Source organism: Eretmochelys imbricata, chromosome 6, assembly GCF_965152235.1.
Source record: "Eretmochelys imbricata isolate rEreImb1 chromosome 6, rEreImb1.hap1, whole genome shotgun sequence".
NCBI lineage: Eukaryota > Metazoa > Chordata > Testudines > Cheloniidae > Eretmochelys > Eretmochelys imbricata.
The window spans coordinates 11,286,882-11,304,729 of NC_135577.1; the positions used below are offsets into that span (position 1 = coordinate 11,286,882).

The 17,848-nt window shown below is 49.3% G+C and overlaps 1 protein-coding gene across 1 annotated transcript; it reads left to right on the plus strand.

The window, feature by feature from the left end:
• The first annotated feature begins 1,840 nt into the window (after window positions 1-1,840).
• RHOD (ras homolog family member D) lies at window positions 1,841-13,981 on the plus strand. The gene is made up of 5 exons (XM_077819253.1): window positions 1,841-1,942; window positions 5,040-5,127; window positions 12,748-12,857; window positions 13,330-13,464; window positions 13,814-13,981. The coding sequence occupies exons 1-5, from the start codon at window positions 1,841-1,843 to the stop codon at window positions 13,979-13,981; spliced, it is 603 nt and encodes a 200-aa protein (XP_077675379.1).
• The last annotated feature ends 3,867 nt before the right edge of the window (window positions 13,982-17,848 follow it).

Sequence of the window (17,848 nt, forward strand, 5' to 3'; positions counted from 1 at the left end):
GGGGCAGGTGTGTGGCTAGCAGGTGGGTGTCAGAATTAATCTATTAGACTTTTGGGGCTCAGGGAGAAGCTGTGCCCTGAGAGCTCCTGCAGCTGGGCCAGAATCCCCTTTCTCAGCATGCTGTGATTGTCTGTCTCTCCCTCTCTCTCACACACACGCTGGGGCAGAAGGCGTTTAAAAAAAACCAAAACAAAAACCCCACAAGATGAAAGACACAATTTAATCTTTTTTTTTTAAAAAAAAAAAAGAATCCTGGTTTGGGGCCAGTTTCCTAAGTGGCTCTCCTGATTCTTGGGGGCCTGACTCATGGTTGTATAACTTTCAGAGTTGATGACTTGGTGCATGCACGTGTGGACTAGGAGCACACATCAGGGTACGGCTGCACTGCAGCAGGAGCTGTGATACCCAGGGCCAATATACAGACTCACACTAGCTCTGCTCAAGCTGGTGCAGCAAAAATAGTGTGGAGCCCACCACACCCTCTGGGTCTCAGCTCCATTGGCTTGGCTAAGCCAAGCCACCATCTGGGCCACTCCATCCACACTGCTACTTTTATGGCACTAGCTTGAGCTGAGCTAGTATGAGTCTGCCTAAGAACATAAGAATGGCCACATCAGTGGTCCATCCAGCCCCGTATCCAGTCTTCAAACAGCGCTCAATGCCAAAGGCTTCAGAGGGAATGAACAGAACAGGGCAATTATCAAGAAATTGATCCCCTGTCATCCAGTCCCAGCATCTGGCAGTCAGAGGCTTAGGGACACCCAGAGCATGGGTTGTGTACCCAAACATCTTAGGTAACAGCCATTGCTGGGCCTCTATGAACTTATCCAATTCTTTTTGAAGACTTTTAGCCTTCACAACCCCTCCTTGGCAATGTGTTCCACAGGTTAACCAGGTCAACATGGACTGGGAATCACACCTTGCACCTGCAGTGTAGATAGCATTCTATTTTTATTGGTGAATATTGTTACATGTCAATTTCACCATACACACCCACCCACCCCAAAGAAGAACGGTTTCCTTCACTAACCAGCTAAATGTACAGCAAGGCAAGGTAAAAAAAGGCTGCTTGCGAACTGATTTGAGTTGGTATATTCTGATAATTTGTGATTTAACAATGTGTCAACCGTTACAAAGCTTTACGGTTTTGAATCTCAGCATCTACTGCCATTAAGTGATTGCCTGGCCCTCTCCCCCACTATGTGACACATAGATCTGAGGATTTCCTGCAACTGTGAAAGTTTAAACCTAGACAAATCAGGGGGCAAAATGCTAAAATATCAACATCAATATTATCCACTGAAATTATAAAAATCCAAAGATTGAAATCTGCTACATCTGAGTCCAGATAGAGTGAGCATGTGTGCCTGTGTGTGTCACTATTTACTCTCTCCTGTGCCAACCTGTTCCCTTGGCTTTAGTCACATTCCTGGCCACACCTGCCCCCACTCTCCGCACCCTATGGGAGGCCACGTGCAGGGTGTGGACCCCTCTGGCTCCTGGCTGCACCCTCCTGCCAGAGCTGGGTGTAGGGCGGAAGCCAGTGTCACCTGCAGTCTCAGAGCCAAGAGTAACTCAGAGGAGTTACTCTTGGGGAGGAGGAGGCCTGGAGAGCGGAGGTCATCGACTCACCATACAGAAGGCAGGCTCAGGCATGATCTGAGGGGGAAGGAATCCTGCCCTATCCAGGTCTCAGGCTCTGGGATGGTGCCTGCTGGCAGGTGGCAGTTCAGGGCAGCTGAGTAATGGAGACTGGCAGAGCCTCCCTGGATGGGCTGTTAGGCACAGGGCGCTGGAGATGCAGCGAGGAGACAGGACACAGTGCCGGACACCAGGGGGCATGGAGACTGAGCTCACTGAGATCAAAGCTGTGATTGTGGGGGACAGTGGCTGCGGAAAGACTTCCCTGCTCATGGTCTTTGCCAAGGGGGATTTCCCCAGGGTAAGAACCCCCCCTCAGCCAGCATGACCTGGGGAGCGATACCCCTCCCCTCACACTGCTCCACCTAGGGGACCCTGCCCCAGAGAGACCCCTCTCACTGCTTCCTTATGGGACCCTGTCCCTGCCTCAACCCCAGAGACATCCCCCTCCTCCCCTCACACTGCTTCTCCATGGGATGCTGCCCTAGACCCCCCCTCCCCTCACATGGTTCCTCCCCCTGCATGGGACACAGACAGTGTCCCAGTCCAGATACACACAGCTTCCCCTGGGGGACCCCAACCCAGAGAGAACCCCCCTCACACTGCTCCCCACATGGAACCCTGAACCAGCCATGCTTGGCCCACCTGTTCCATTTCCAAGGTAACCTCTGCCCTCACTGGGTCAAACCCCTGGTCCATAGAGCAGCCCCTCCTTGACACAAGCTCTCTGCCCCACACCCCCCTGCCAGGTGCTCTGAGTAAGCCCTCTGTGGGCCAAAACCAGGCAGGAACCTCTGGGAGTGGAAGGAAACTCCCCCCATCAGCAAACTATGGGAGCCCAGCTGGCCAAGGGAAGTGAAAGTGATTGCTCTGGGGAAGAGTCCTGGCCTCATCACATTCTCCCTGCCCAGGGAACCTGCTCTGCTAAGGCCACCAGCAAACACCCTCCCCAAGGAGCCAGCAGGAGCTCACCCAAACAGGATCGTCCTGGCAGCCAGCAGTGGCTAGAGAGATCCCAGCTCTGGGTCACCTCCAGCAATGAACTGGGGCATTTCCAGACTTCCCAGCTACATGCTGAGATGCTGTAAGGCATTGGCTGCACACACAAGTTGTAGCTGTGCCATTCTGGCTGTACACATACAGACCATGCTGTATAACCCCCTAGTGGTGACAGAGTTACACTAACAAATTTATTTGGGCATGCTGTACTAGTCTAAGGTGCTCCTCGTTCTTTTTACTAGTACACCAGTTCTCAAACTTCATTGCACTGCAAACCCCCCCCCCCCAACAACAAAAACTACTACAACATGACCCCAGGATGGGGGACAGAAGCCTGAGCCCACCCAAGCCCCACCACCTGGCACAGCAAGCCTAACACCAGCCCTGGCAACCCCATTAAAACAGGGTCCTGACCCACAGTTTGAGAACTGCTGCACTAGTATAAACTCAGTAACCCCTTGGGGAAATGACCCCAAATTTTGCACACTAACTGTACCCACACCTCCATGCGCCACACAAAATGTCAAAGGAACCCAAGTAACGGGGAGGCTTTTCTAGCATTTAGAAGAGTTGAGCTTGAAACAGAAAGTTGGTCTAGTCTAGACCTTAACTAGCCCAGGCAGTTTGCTGAAGCATGCATACACCAGTACGGCCATCGGATCGATCACAGTGGTTTCATAAATGGAGCCCAGTCAGAAGGACAGAGCTACTTCAGGTTTCTTGGGTGAAAAATCAAAGGTGGTCTTAATCTTTCAGGGCAAATCCTATGGAATTTAGTGGGGCAGGAAACAAGGGGGCTCTGTAGGAATTCCTCTACAAACTTACTATAGAAAGCAATGGCGAATGAAACATTTTCTAAAGGCTTTTGTGACCTGTTTTATATAATTTTCTAGCAGGGGTATCATGCCCTATTCAATGCTATAAGCTGGTTCAAAAAGACGATATGAAAGGTTGTTGTAGCTGTATTGGTCCCAGGGTATTAGACACACAAGGCGGGTGAGGGAATCTCTTTTAAAGAGAAAATCTTCCAAGCTCACACAGAGCTCTTCTTTGGAGAATGCATTGGGGCACTCTATATTGGCTGCCCTTCCACCTGAACTGCCCGCTGCTCACATCTCCCCACTAGCACCTTGGTGCTTGCTCTCAGGTTGCACTTCTCGCATGGTGGAGGGGCAGCTTGGAAGAAGCACAAAAAGCCAACACGTTCTCCTTCAAACCCACCTCTGCTGCATGGCCTGCAAATGATGCCAACCTCCAAGCAACTGGGGAGCTCTGGTCACTGTGGGTTCCACTCACCATGGCCATCTTACTGTGTTTGTGGCAGCCACCTGTCCTCTTTGACTTCATGCTTGGCATGTAAACCCTCTGGGGCTGGAACCACTGCCTTCTTCTACATGTACAGGGCCAAGCACAATGGGGTGGTGTCTCTGGTAAGCAAATAGGTCTGGGAAACCATTTTTTCAGTGAATACTAAATTTGCCCACAAAATGTATTTTTTAGAGCACCAAAAATATTCACAAACTTGGGTCAAATTCAGTGACTAGTTTGACCCCCTCCAAAAAATTGGGGGCAAAAAGGTTTTTAATAAAAGAAAATGTCGCATTTCACTGTTTCGAAATGAAACATTTCATTTCAAATCAGTGTTTCATTTAGAAGTGTAGTCAGGTTTTTTAAAAATGAAAAAGGGTGAAACACACCCAAAACCAATCCAACATGAAACAAAACACTAGGAGGGAAATGTCTCTGCTCAAATGAAACATTAATTTGATCCAAAATGAATTTTTTTTCTGGGGTGGGAGGGGGTCAGGGTTGGGGGTGGTTTTGTTTGTTTTTGGTTTGTGTTTCAGCGAGAAAACCCCCCCAAAAAATCCATTTTGGTTCAAACTGATTTTTTTTCCTTTCAGTTCAGCCCTGAACTGAACAATATTGGTTCAGCTCCACATGTAAATAAAACAATAAACCACAGGGAGATACACAGCACAAGCACCCTAGAAAATCACATGGGTGGGGAGGGGAGAAGAAAACACACTGTTGCAGTGAATGGATGGTACAGTCAGTGGTTAATGGCCATCCTTGGGAGACCTCCATTCAAGTCCCTGCTCTTCCAAAGAGCTTCCTGTGTGACCTTGCTCTGCTCAGTGCCTCAATTTCCCCATCTCTACAACGGAGGTACTACTTCCTTACCTCACAGGGGTGTTGTGAGGATAAACACATTACAGATTGTGAGACACTCAGTTATTATGGTGTTGGAGGTCATGTGAGTACTTCAGATAAACTGATAGAGAAGCGTTTAAAGAGGAATGAACACTAGCTCCCCGTGGGCCAGCCTGCTGAGCAGTAGTGATGGCTGTCTTTCTTTCTTTCCAGCACAGTGACTCTCCCCTCCTTTCTCCTCCTAGGTCTATGTCCCCACAGTGTTTGAGAAGTACTCTGCCTCTTTCCAGATTGGCGGCAAGCCGGTGCAAATCAATCTGTGGGACACAGTGGGTATGTATAGGTAGAGGATGGGGTGTACCAGGGGTACACAAGTCTTCCGGGGGTACATCAATTCATCTAGATATTTGTCTCATTTTACAACAGGCTACATAAAAAGCACTCTCTCAAGAAAGATCTTGGAGTCATTGTAGATAGTTGTCTGAAAACAACCACTCAATGTGCAGTGGCAGTCAAAAGCGCAAACAATGTGGGAATCATTAAGAAAGGGATAGATAAGAGAAAATATCCTATTGCTTTTATACAAATCCATGGTATGCCCACATCTGCATATATTCATGCAGATGTGGTCACCCCATCTCAAAAAAAAAAGATATTGGACTTGGAAAAGGTTCAGAAAAGGGAAACAATGATTATGGGTATGGAACAGCTGCTGTATGAGGAGAGGTTAATAAGACTGGGACTTTTCAGCTTGGAAAAGAGACAACTAAGGGGGGAGGGAGAGACACATGATAGAGGTCTATAATAGCATGACTGGTGTGGAGAAAGTAAATAAGGAAGTGTTATTCACTCCTTCTCATAGCATAAGAACTAGGAGTCACCAAAACAAAGAATATCATGGTGGGAAGGGACCTCAGGAGGTAGTCTAGTCCAATCCCCTGCTCAAAGCAGGACCAATCCCCAACTAAATCATCCCAGCCAGGGCTTCATCAAGCCGAACCTTAAAAACCTCAAAGGAAAAAGATTCCACCACCTGCCTAGGTAATGCATTCCAGTGCTCCTAGTGAAAAAGTTTCTTAACATCCAACCTAAATCTCCCCCACTGCAACTTGAGACCATTACTCCTCGTTCTGTCATCTGGTACCACTGAGAACAGTCTAGATCCATCCTCTTTGGAACCCTCTTTCAGGTAGCTGAAAGCAGCTATCAAATCCCCCCTTATTCTTCTCTTCTGCAGACTAAACAATCCCAGTTCCCTCAGCCTCTCCTCATAAGTCATGTGTTCCAATCCCCTAATCATTTTTGTTGCCCTCTGCTGGATGCTTTCCAGTATTTTTACATCCTTGTTGTGTGGGGCCCAAAACTGAACAATACTCCAGATGAGGCCTCACCAATGTTTAATAGAGGGAAACGATCACATTCCTTGATCTGCTGGCAATGCCCCTACTTATACATCCCAAAATGCCATTGGTCTTCTGGGCAACAAGGGCACACTGTTGACTCATATCTAGCTACTCATCCACTGTAACCCACTAGGTCCTTTTCTGCAGAACTGCTGCTTAGCCATTCGGTCCCTAGTTTGTAGCACTACATGGGATTTTTCTGTCCTAAGTGCAGGACTCTGCACTTGTCCTTGTTGAACCTCAGATTTCTTTCGGCCCAATCCTCTAATTTGTCTAGGGCCCTCTGTAGCCTATCCCTACCCTCCAGCGTATCTACCTCTCCTCCCAGTTTAGTGTCATCTGCAAACTTGCTGAGGGTGCAATCCACAGCATCCTCCAGATCATTAAGGAAGATATTGAACAAAACCGGCCCCAGGACTGACCCTTGGGGCACTCCGCTTGATACCGGCTGCCAACTAAACATGGAGTCATTCATCACTACCAGTTGAGCCTGATGATCTAGCCAGCTTTCTATCCACCTTACAGTCCATTCATCCAGCCCATACTTCTTTAACTTGCTGGCAAGAATACTGTAGGAGACCGTGTCTAAAGCTTTGCTCAAGTCAAGGAACACGTCCACTGCTTTCCCCTCAAGCACAGAGCCAGTTATCTCATCATAGAAGGCAATAGATTAGTCAGGCATGACTTGCCCTTGGTGAATCCATGCTGACTGTTCCTGATCACTTTCCTCTCCTCTAAGAGGTTCAGAATTGATTCCTTGAGGACCTGCTCCATGATTTTTCCAGGGACTGAGGTGAGGCTGACTGGCCTGTAGTTCCCAGGATCCTCCTTCTTCCCTTTTTTAAAAATGGGCACTACATTAGCCTTTTTCCAGTCGTCCAGGACTTCCCCCAATTGCCATGAGTTTTCAAAGATAACGGCCAATGGCTCTGCAATCACATCTGCCAACTCCTTTAGCACTCTCGGATGCAGTACAATCCGGCCCCATGGACTTGTGGTTGTCCAGCTTTTCTAAATAGTCCCGAACCTCTTCTTTCTCCACAGAGGGCTGGTCACCTCTTCCCCATGCTGTGCTGCCCAGTGCAGTAGTCTGGGAGCTGACCTTGTTTGTGAAGACAGAGGCAAAAAAAGCATTGAGTACATTAGCTTTTTCCACATCCTCTGCCACTAGGTTGCCTCCCTCATTCAGTAAGGGGCCTACATGTTCCTTGACTTTCTTCTTTTTGCTAACATACCTGAAGAAACCCTTCTTGTTACTCTTAACATCCCTTGCCAGCTGCAACTCCAAGTGTTATTTGGCCTTCCTGATTTCACTCCTGCATGCCTGAGCACTATTTTTATACTCCTCCCTGGTCATTTGTCCAATCTTCCACTTCTTGTAAGCTTCTTTTTTGTATTTAAGATCAGCAAGGATTTCACTGTTAAGCCAAGCTGGTCGTCTGCCATATTTACTATTCTTTCTACACATCGGGATGGTTTGTTCCTGTAACCTCAATAAGGATTCTTTAAAATACAGCCAGCTCTCCTGGACTCCTTTCCATGTTATTCTCTCAGGGGATCCTGCCCATCAGTTCCTTGAGGGAGTCAAAGTCTGCTCTTTTGAAGTCCAGGGTCTGTATTCTGCTGCTCTCCTTTCTTCCTTGTGTCAGGATCCTGACCTTGCAGTGAACTGAAATTAATAAGCAGCAGGTTTAAAACAAAAGGAGCTATTTCTTCACACAATGCAGAGTCAACCTGTGGAACTCTTTGCCAGAAGATGTTGTGAAGGCCAAGACTATAACAGCATTCAAAGAAGAACTAGATAAATTCAAGGAGGATAGGTCCATCAATGGCTATTAGCCAGGATGGGCAGGGATGGGGTCTCTAGCCTCTGTTTGCCAGAAGCTAGGAATGAGCGACAGGGAATGGCTCAATTGATGATTACCTGTTCTGTTCATTCCCTCTTGGGAACCTGGTACTGGCCACTGTTGGAAGACAGGATACTGGGCTAGATGGACCTTTGATCTGACCCACTATGGCCATTATGTTCACTAGCAAAGTCGGTACAAACTAAAATTTCATACAGACCATGACTTGTTTATACTGCTCTGTATACTATACACTAACATGTTCAGAATACAAATATTGTACTATTTATTTTATAATCTTATGGTAAAAATGAGAAAGTAAGCAATTTTCCACTAACAGTGTGTTGTGACACTTGTAGGTTTATGTCGGATTTTGTAAGCAAGTGATTTTAAGTGAGGTAAAACTTGGGATATGCAAGACAAATCAGACTCCTAAAAGGGGTACAGTAGTCAGAAAAGGTCACAGGGATAAGGCTTGGGGCATGGCTTGCTATGCAAATCGTAGTTGGAGCTTGATTGTGTACACTATACATGTGTGTTGGGGTGTGGCATATTATGCAAATCAGTGGGTGGCTTTTATTAGCATGCAAATTTGGGGTAGAAAAAGAGACACTTTCAAACAAGCCAATTTTTACCACAATGGTTTTTGAAAGAAAGTGACATTTCTTACAAGTTTTTTTTTTTAAAAAGCAGATTTTCCTCATGTTCAGGAAAAAAAATATTTTTAGCCTTCCTTTTCTTAAAACATTTCCCTGGAAACAGAAGGGCCCCTTTCCCACAGGCTCACATCAGCACCCTGGGATCAAAGTTCTTTCTGGGTTCTGCTGTTGGCATCCTGAGCTCTATCCCCTACCTTGAACTTAAAGTGACACAGCCCAGGACTGCTGGCCCCCCATCCCTTCCAACAACAGGAGCCAGGCCTCAAATTCATAGAATCATAGAATATCAGGGTTGGAAGGGATCTCAGGAGGTCATCTAGTCCAACCCCCTGCTCAAAGCAGGACCCATCCCCAATTAAATCATCCCAGCCAGGGCTTTGTCAAGCCTGACCTTAAAAACTTCTAAGGAAGGAGATTCCACCACCTCCCTAGGCAACGCATTCCAGGGTTTCACCACCCTCCTAGTGAAAAAGTTTTTCCTAATATCCAACCTAAACCTCCCCCACTGCAACTTGAGACCATTACTCCTTGTCCTGTCCTCTTCTGCCACTGAGAATAGTCTAGAACCATCCTCTCTGGAACTACCTCTCAGGTAGTTGACAGCAGCTATCAAATCCCCCCTCATTCTTCTCTTCCGCAGAATAAAAAATCCCAGTTCCCTCAGCCTCTCCTCATAACTCATGTGTTCCAAACCCCTAATCATTTTTGTTGCCCTTCGCTGGACTCTCTCCAATTTATCCACATCCTTCTTGTAGTGTGGGGCCCAAAACTGGACACAGTACTCCAGATGAGGCCTCACCAATGTCGAATAGAGGGGGACGATCACGTCCCTCGATCTGCTCGCTATGCCCCTACTTATACATCCCAAAATGCCATTGGCCTTCTTGGCAACAAGGGCACACTGCTGACTCATATCCAGCTTCTCGTCCACTGTCACCCCTAGGTCCTTTTCCGCAGAACTGCTGCCTAGCCATTCGGTCCCTAGTCTGTAGCTGTGCATTGGGTTCTTCCATCCTAAGTGCAGGACCCTGCACTTATCCTTATTGAACCTCATCAGATTTCTTTTGGCCCAATCCTCCAATTTGTCTAGGTCCCTCTGTATCCTATCTCTGCCCTCCAGCGTATCTACCACTCCTCCCAGTTTAGTATCATCCGCAAATTTGCTAAGAGTGCAATCCACACCATCCTCCAGATCATTTATGAAGATATTGAACAAAACCGGCCCCAGGACCGACCCCTGGGGCACTCCACTTGACACCGGCTGCCAATTAGATATGGAGCCATTGATCACTACCCGTTGAGCCAGACAATCTAGCTAACTTTCTACCCACCTTATAGTGCATTCATCCAGCCCGTACTTCTTTAACTTGCTGACAAAAATACTGTGGGAGACCGTGTCAAAAGCTTTACTAAAGTCAAGAAACAATACATCCACTGCTTTCCCTTCATCTGCAGAACCAGTAATCTCATCATAGAAGGTGATTAGATTAGTCAGGCATGATCTTCCCTTGGTGAACCCATGCTGACTGTTCCTGATCACTTTCCTCTCGTGTAAGTGCTTCAGGATTGATTCTTTGAGGACCTGCTCCATGATTTTTCCAGGGACTGAAGTGAGGCTGACTGGCCTGTAGTTCCCAGGATCCTCCTTCTTCCCTTTTTTAAAAATGGGCACTACATTAGCCTTTTTCCAGTCATCCGGGACTTCCCCCGTTCGTCACGAGTTTTCAAAGATAATGGCTAATGGCTCTGCAATCACAGCCGCCAGTTCCTTTAGCACTCTCGGATGCAACTCGTCCGGCCCCATGGACTTGTGCACGTCCAGCTTTTCTAAATAGTCCCTAACCACCTCTTTCTCCACAGAAGGCTGGCCATTCCCCATGTTGTGATGCCCAGTGCAGCAGCCTGGGAGCTGACCTTGTTAGTGAAGACAGAGGCAGAAAAAGCATTGAGTACATTAGCTTTTTCCACATCCTCTGTCACTAGGTTGCCTCCCTCATTCATTAAGGGGCCCACACTTTCCTTGGCTTTCTTCTTGTTGCCAACATACCTGAAGAAACCCTTCTTGTTACTCTTGACATCTCTCGCTAGCTGCAGCTCCAGGTGCTATTTGGCCCTCCTGATTTCATTCCTACATGCCCGAGCAATATTTTTATACTCTTCCCTGGTCATATGTCCAACCTTCCACTTCTTGTAAGCTTCTTTTTTATGTTTAAGATCCGCTAGGATTTCACCGTTAAGCCAAGCTGGTTGCCTGCCACATTTACTATTCTTTCGACACATCGGGATGGTTTGTCCCTGTAACCTCAACAGGGATTCCTTGAAATACAGCCAGCTCTCCTGGACTCCTTTCCCCTTTTTGTTAGTCCCCCAGGGGATCCTACCCATCCGTTCCCTGAGGGAGTCGAAGTTTGCTTTCCTGAAGTCCAGGGTCCGTATCCTGCTGCTTACCTTTCTTCCCTGTGTCAGGATCCTGAACTCAACCAACTCATGGTCACTGCCTCCCAGATTCCCATCCACTTTTGCTTCCCCCACTAATTCTTCCCCGTTTGTGAGCAGCAGGTCAAGAAAAGCTCCCCCCTAGTTGGCTCCTCTAGCACTTGCACCAGGAAATTGTCCCCTACGCTTTCCAAAAACTTCCTGGATTGTCTATGCACCGCTGTATTGCTCTCCCAGCAGATATCAGGAAAATTAAAGTCACCCATGAGAACCAGGGCATGTGATCTAGTAGCTTCTGCGAGTTGCCGGAAGAAAGCCTCATCCACCTCATCCCCCTGGTCCGGTGGTCTATAGCAGACTCCCACCAGTACATCATTCTTGTTGCTCACACTTCTAAACTTAATCCAGAGACACTCAGGTTTTTCTGCAGTTTCGTACCGGAGCTCTGAGCAGTCATACTGTTCCCTTACATACAGTGCTACTCCCCCACCTTTTCTGCCCTGCCTGTCCTTCCTGAACAGTTTATATCCACCCACGACAGTACTCCAGTCATGTGAGTTATCCCACCAAGTCTCTGTTATTCCAATCACATCATAATTCCTTGACATCACCAGGACCTCCAGTTCTCCCTGCTTGTTTCCAAGGCTTTGTGCATTCGTATATAAGCACTTGAGATAACCTGCTGATCGCCCCTCATTCTCAGTATTAGGCAGGAGCCCTCCCCTCAGACATTCCTGCTCGTGCTTCCTCTCGGTATCCCACTTACCTCAGGGCTTTGGTCTCCTTCCCCCGGTGAACCTAGTTTAAAGCCCTCCTCACCAGGTTAGCCAGCCTGCTCGCAAAGATGCTCTTCCCTCTCTTCGTAAGGTGGAGCCCGTCTATGCCCAGCACTCCTCCTTCTTGGAAGACCATCCCATGGTCAAAGAATCCAAAGCCTTCTCTCCGACACCACCTGCGTAGCCATTCGTTGACTTCCACGATTCAATGGTCCCTACCCAGGCCTTTTCCTTCCACGGGGAGGATGGATGAGAACACCACTTGTGCCTCAAACTCCTTTATCCTTCTTCCCAGAGCCACGTAGTCCGCAGTGATCCGCTCAAGGTCATTCTTGGCAGTATCATCGGTGCCCACATGGAGAAGCAGGAAGGAGTAGCGATCCGAGGGCTTGATGAGTCTCGGCAGTCTCTCTGTCACATCGCGAATCTTAGCCCCCGGCAAGCAGCAGACTTCTCGGTTTTCCCGGTCAGGGCGGCAGATAGATGACTCAGTTCCCCGAAGTAGAGAGTCCCTGACCACCACCACCTGCCTCCTTCTCTTGGGAGTGGTGGTCGTGGAACCCCCCCCATCTCAGGACAGTGCACCTGATGCCTTCCAACCAGCGGAGTCTCCTTCACATATGTGAGAGAGAGTGTACATGCACATATGTATCAGCACACGTTAGTGTGTCAATATGTATGTGTGAGTGCACCAGTGGGTGGCTGAATACACACACATGGTTGGCTGTCCTTGGGGACTGGATCCCCTCTCACATACAGAGGATGGGGAGGGGTTGGGGACCCTGCACTTGAAGGGGAGGGGTACTTAGTGACCTCCATCTCCTCCTCACAGGGCAGGAAGATTACGACAGGCTCTGCCCCCTCTCCTACACAGGAGCCCACGTGATTCTCATGTGCTTCGACATCACCAGTCCCAACAGCTTCAACAACATTCTCACAAAGGTAACAAAACTTCTATAGATCAAATGGAAGAGGCTGGGACTGGAGTAGCTGGAAGCTCCTGCCACAGCCAGTGCTGCTTCCCTGCTCCCTGCAGCACCCCCTTCTGGAGAGGCTGGGGCTGGAGTAGCTGGGAGCTCCCCCCACACAGCCACTGCTCCCACCCCACTCCCTGCAGTGCCAGCCTGGGACTGGAGTAGTCAGGAGCTCCCGCACAGCCAACCCCAATTTCGTGAGCATTCATGGCCTGCCATACAATTTCCATACCCAGATGTGGCCCTCAGGCCAAAAAGTTTGCCCACCACTGCTCTAGCTCTGTTCTGCTGGCCTCTATTGTGTTCCTTAGGGGTATGTCCCATTCTCTGATTTAATGGGGATGAACATGGGGCTCAGACCCTCCCCCAAAGCCTCTGAGGGCATGTGGGGTCTCCCACCCCAGTGCTCAGCCCCTGTCTCCATCTCTCTCCCTGCATAGTGGTACCCGGAGGTGAATCACTTCTGCAAGGGCATCCCCATCGTGCTGGTGGGCTGCAAGACTGACCTGAGGAAGGACAAGGTCCTTCTGAGGCGGCTCCACGAGGCCCAGCTAGAGCCCATCACCTACCATAAGGTGACAAAGCCTCTCCCCCCCTTGGCCAACACACACCATCCTGAATCCTCAGGAAGGAAAAATAGTCCCTCCCAGAGATAATGGGCCAGGGTTCAGCCAAGCTCCTAGACTCCATGCTGGGATGAGGTTGTGGCAAGGCAGCGATTCAGTCAGCCGAAGCAGGGCATGTCCTGGGCCCTGCCAGAGACTCGAGGAAGCCCAGGAATGGTAGCTGGGGAGGTGATGCCCAATGGGAATGGATCCTGGAGGCCCCAGGCTGTACAATGGGCACAACATGCCTTCAGCAGGTACCCCAGGCCCTGCCCAGCCCTATGCCTTCTGTGGGTCTCACACCACTCCCCTGTTGCAGGCAGAGGCCATGGCCCGGGAGGTACACGCTGTCACCTACCTCGAGTGCTCGGCCAAGTACCAAGAGAACATCACCGACAACTTCATGGAGGCCTCCAGCGCTGCCTTGAGCACCATGCGGAAGGGCCAGCGCAAACGAAAACCCAAGAGAAGCTGCCTGCTCTCCTAGCCACCTCCATACTCCTCCTGGGGACACCCCAGTGTCCTGCACCCATCCCAGGACCATCTCTGCCCTCCAGCATCTCCATGGGCATCGGGTCCCACGCAGCAGGGACTGACAGGGCAGATCTTGCCCTCCTCGCAGCATGCATCACCGGGGATGAATGATGCCACAGGAAGGGCAAATACCTCCCCCATAATCTGGCACAGAATGAGACCAGAGTGGAGAAGGAGCCATATTCCAGCTCACATGATTCACTCCCTCAGCTCTGTAACAGATCACAAGTTCATGTTTGATAGCCCTAATTCCTCCCAGATTTGCCTGGCACCATCTGGCAACTACCAGCCCACGCAGCTCCTAATAGCATAGCCCGGCTCCTGCACGACTCCCACCACTGTGACCCACGGTGGCCCCATCCATGTCCACTGACCAATTCCCTGAACCCATCCACAAGACTCCACAGCCACAAGTCTCTGCAGGGCATAAGCCCGAGGAGGGACTGTGGTGTTGTCTTTGTTCTGTGTTTATACAGCACCTCACAAAGTAAGGTCCTGGACCATGGCTGGGGCTCCTGGATGCTGCAATAATACTCCTAGTTAGTATTTATTATGTGTAACAGATGAGGCTGAGCAAAGGGCTGAGGGTGAGGCTCCCTCTCCTGTCTGGAAGATCTGAGTAAGGGAACACCCATCAAAGACCCCTTGGTGTGAGAGATGGGAAGAACCAACGACACCACCCAGCATATTGCCACGAAGCCAGGGCAGCATTGTTCCCTACAGGACCATTTCCCATTGTCTTGGCCAGTCACGTTCAATGCCATTGGGGCTCTCATCACCTCCCCCGGTGGCCAATCCCATGGCCTAAGTCATCCCACGGCCTAAGTCATCCCACCTCCTGGACCATCTCCTCGCTCCCCTTGTCCCTCACTCAGGTTCCATCCTAGGACTCCAGTTATTCTCCTGTTTGTGAGACTAAGCTCCTTCCTCCTTGGTGGGGGTGGGTTAACCCATCAGAGATCCTGTGTCACCACTACCCTTCATTGCTCCATCCCTAAGTTAGCTAGACCCTCCTAAATCAGACACCTGAGCTTTTGTCTGAGCAGCTCCCAGTGTGCTGATCTCACTTTGGTGATGTGGTACCCAGAGCTCAGCACAACGGGACAGAACCCCAACTGGAGTAAATTGGCATCACTCCACTGACTCCAGTAGTGCTGCACCCATTTACACCAGCTGGGGATCTATGGACTCCAATGGAGTAATGCCAAATTTATACCAACTGGGAATTTAGCAGCTCCAGCTGATTTGGACCAGCTAGGGATCTGGCCCATTGATTCCAATGGAGTTGGGTTGATTTACACCATTTGAGGATCTGGTTCTACTGACTCCAACAGAGCTACAACCAGTTTACACCCACTGGGTACCTGGCCTCCTTGATTCCAATGGAGTGATGCTGATCAGCCCCATGGGGCAGGGGGAGGCTGGCATACATACTAGTTGTAGGGAAAGGGATGAACCATCCCATTGGGGATTAACTGAGTTAACCACAAGAGTGATACAAAGGTCCCTTAGCAAAAGGTCCCCTGTTCTTTGCAAGTAACTCTTGCCTCAGACGTGGTAAACTCACTACATCAAACATATCTTGCCAGGCATTTATCCATAAACTGTAACATGGAAGGTAGCTACAGAAAGCTCGTGATTTATCAAGACTCCTAATCATTGCAAGTAGTTGTTACAGGTAATAATTTAAGAAGCATAACTATGTTGAAAGTATGCTTTATGGACTCAGAGTAGAAGATAGTCTCCCAGGGATAGTATGTCTGCTTGAATGGGTTATCACCAGGAGTTGTCATGCCTCCCTCATTAGCTGGTGATGTAATGCAAGGCTCAATTGTCTAGCCTTGCTCCATCCCCAGATTATCAATAGAAAACTATCAGAGACCACTGCAAATATCTGAAAACACAGAGATAAAAGAGACAGTACAATGGACAAGGAGTCCCCTAGCTATGAAGGGACAAACGATTGTTTTGATATGTGACAAAGTGGGAATTTTCTGTAATATTTTATGAGCCCCTCTATGAGGCTCAGTTTCCCCTGTGTTGCATTGTTAGCCATTGGAGGGGTGGGAAGGACTGTTTGCTCGCAGGGCAGGCCACGACACACAAGTATGAATGTCACCCAACTGTCTGAGGCTGGATGGGTTTGTGAGTTGGTGTCAGTGCAATGGTGCCCCCTCTGGGCAGATTAGGGCATAACAGCTGAACTCAGCCTCGCAGGCAATGGCACTGGAACCCTTTTAACAGTGCAGGGAGGCTGAAAGCCAGCCCCCTTATCCCTGTCCACACCTCTCCCCCAGCTGGGACCAGGAGCAGTGCCATGCCTCTGGGACGGAGGGACCCACACAGGGATAAGGGGGCAAAGGCTGGGGTGGGCACAGTGCCAGTAGCAGAGACCCAGCCATGGGGCCAGCAGTTGGGACCCAAAGAGCAGAGCCCTGGGAGCAGGGGACCACATGCAGGGCCCCAGACATGGAGCCAACAGCTGGGACACAAGCCCCAGGCACAGAGCCAGAGAGTAGAGTCCCAGGCAGAGGGCCATGAGTGGGGCCTCGGGGCGGTAGCCCTAGGCACAGGCCAGCAGCCAGGAGCCAAGCTGGAGAGTGGAGGCCTGGGTGCAGGGCCAGTAGCCCTGCATAAAACCTGGGGGTGCTGCAGCACCCCACACCCCTAGTTTTCACCCCTATGATTAGGGGGTTAGCCACTCAAGTAGGTTCCAACTCAGGCCCCTCAAGCTAAGTAAGCTGGATCAGGATTCATCATCTCCAGCTGTATCCTCCACTCCTACTTACCTCCCCCAGGTTCTGCAGGCTGTCTCCTTCTAAGGTGGTGTCCCTGAGCAGTTCTTCAGCAGCTTGCTGGGAAGAGTTCCCTCCTCCAGGCCTGCTTACTCCTCTAGGAACCACACCACCCCCTCCCAGTCCTTTTATCCTCCCAGCTGCGCTGAGGCAGCCAATCAACGAGGGCAGGCAGTGCCTGTGTTAACCGTTTAGTTGCTGGGCTAGAGTGGGGTACATATACTCCATGACAGGGTCCTTTTAAAAAAGAATGGCCGAGACCAGCCCCATATAAATGGAAAGTCCAAAAAGACAATGGTAAACCCAGTCACCAGCACACTGACACCTAGCAACCAAGGACCCAGAGAGAGAAGGGTTTCCCCACCTCTCAGCAGGGAAGCTAAGCAAAAACACAGGCTGAAGAACAAAAGACTAAGAACTGAGGAGGTGGGGTGTTAAAGGTTGGCTTCTGTAGAAAGTCAGGGGCTGTCACCTGGGAATTGACCAAGAGGTCAGATGGACGGAGACAAAAACTAAACAATGGAGTTGTGATGTTCCCCAGGGTACAATCTGGCCTGTTGAACAGCTGTATTCCCCCAATTCTCCAACCTGGGGTGCCTTTTACACTGCTTTGCTGTGAGAGCAGCCACTCCCAGACTGCTCACTCACAACTCCAGGATGTAAATTACTCCCAGTTGAGTTATATGAGTGCTGTAAGTCAGCTGCTCCTGAATTATATTGCAGAGTGACACCAGAAAATTCTTAGTCCCAGACTTGTTCCCACAAATGTGCATCTTTTACTGCCCAACACCCTCCTGGACAATACAAGCTCATAGAAAGTCTGTCATTTCATTAATGGAAAATGATATGCACAAACTCCATTATCTCAAGTAGAGGTTCCCAAACACTTCAATCCAAACACACACTGGTTCAGTGAAAACAAATTTATTAACTACAGAAAGATAGATTTTAAGTGATTACAAGTGACGAGGCATAAAAGTCAGAACTGGTTACAAAGAAATAAAAGGTAAAATGCAAACTAATAC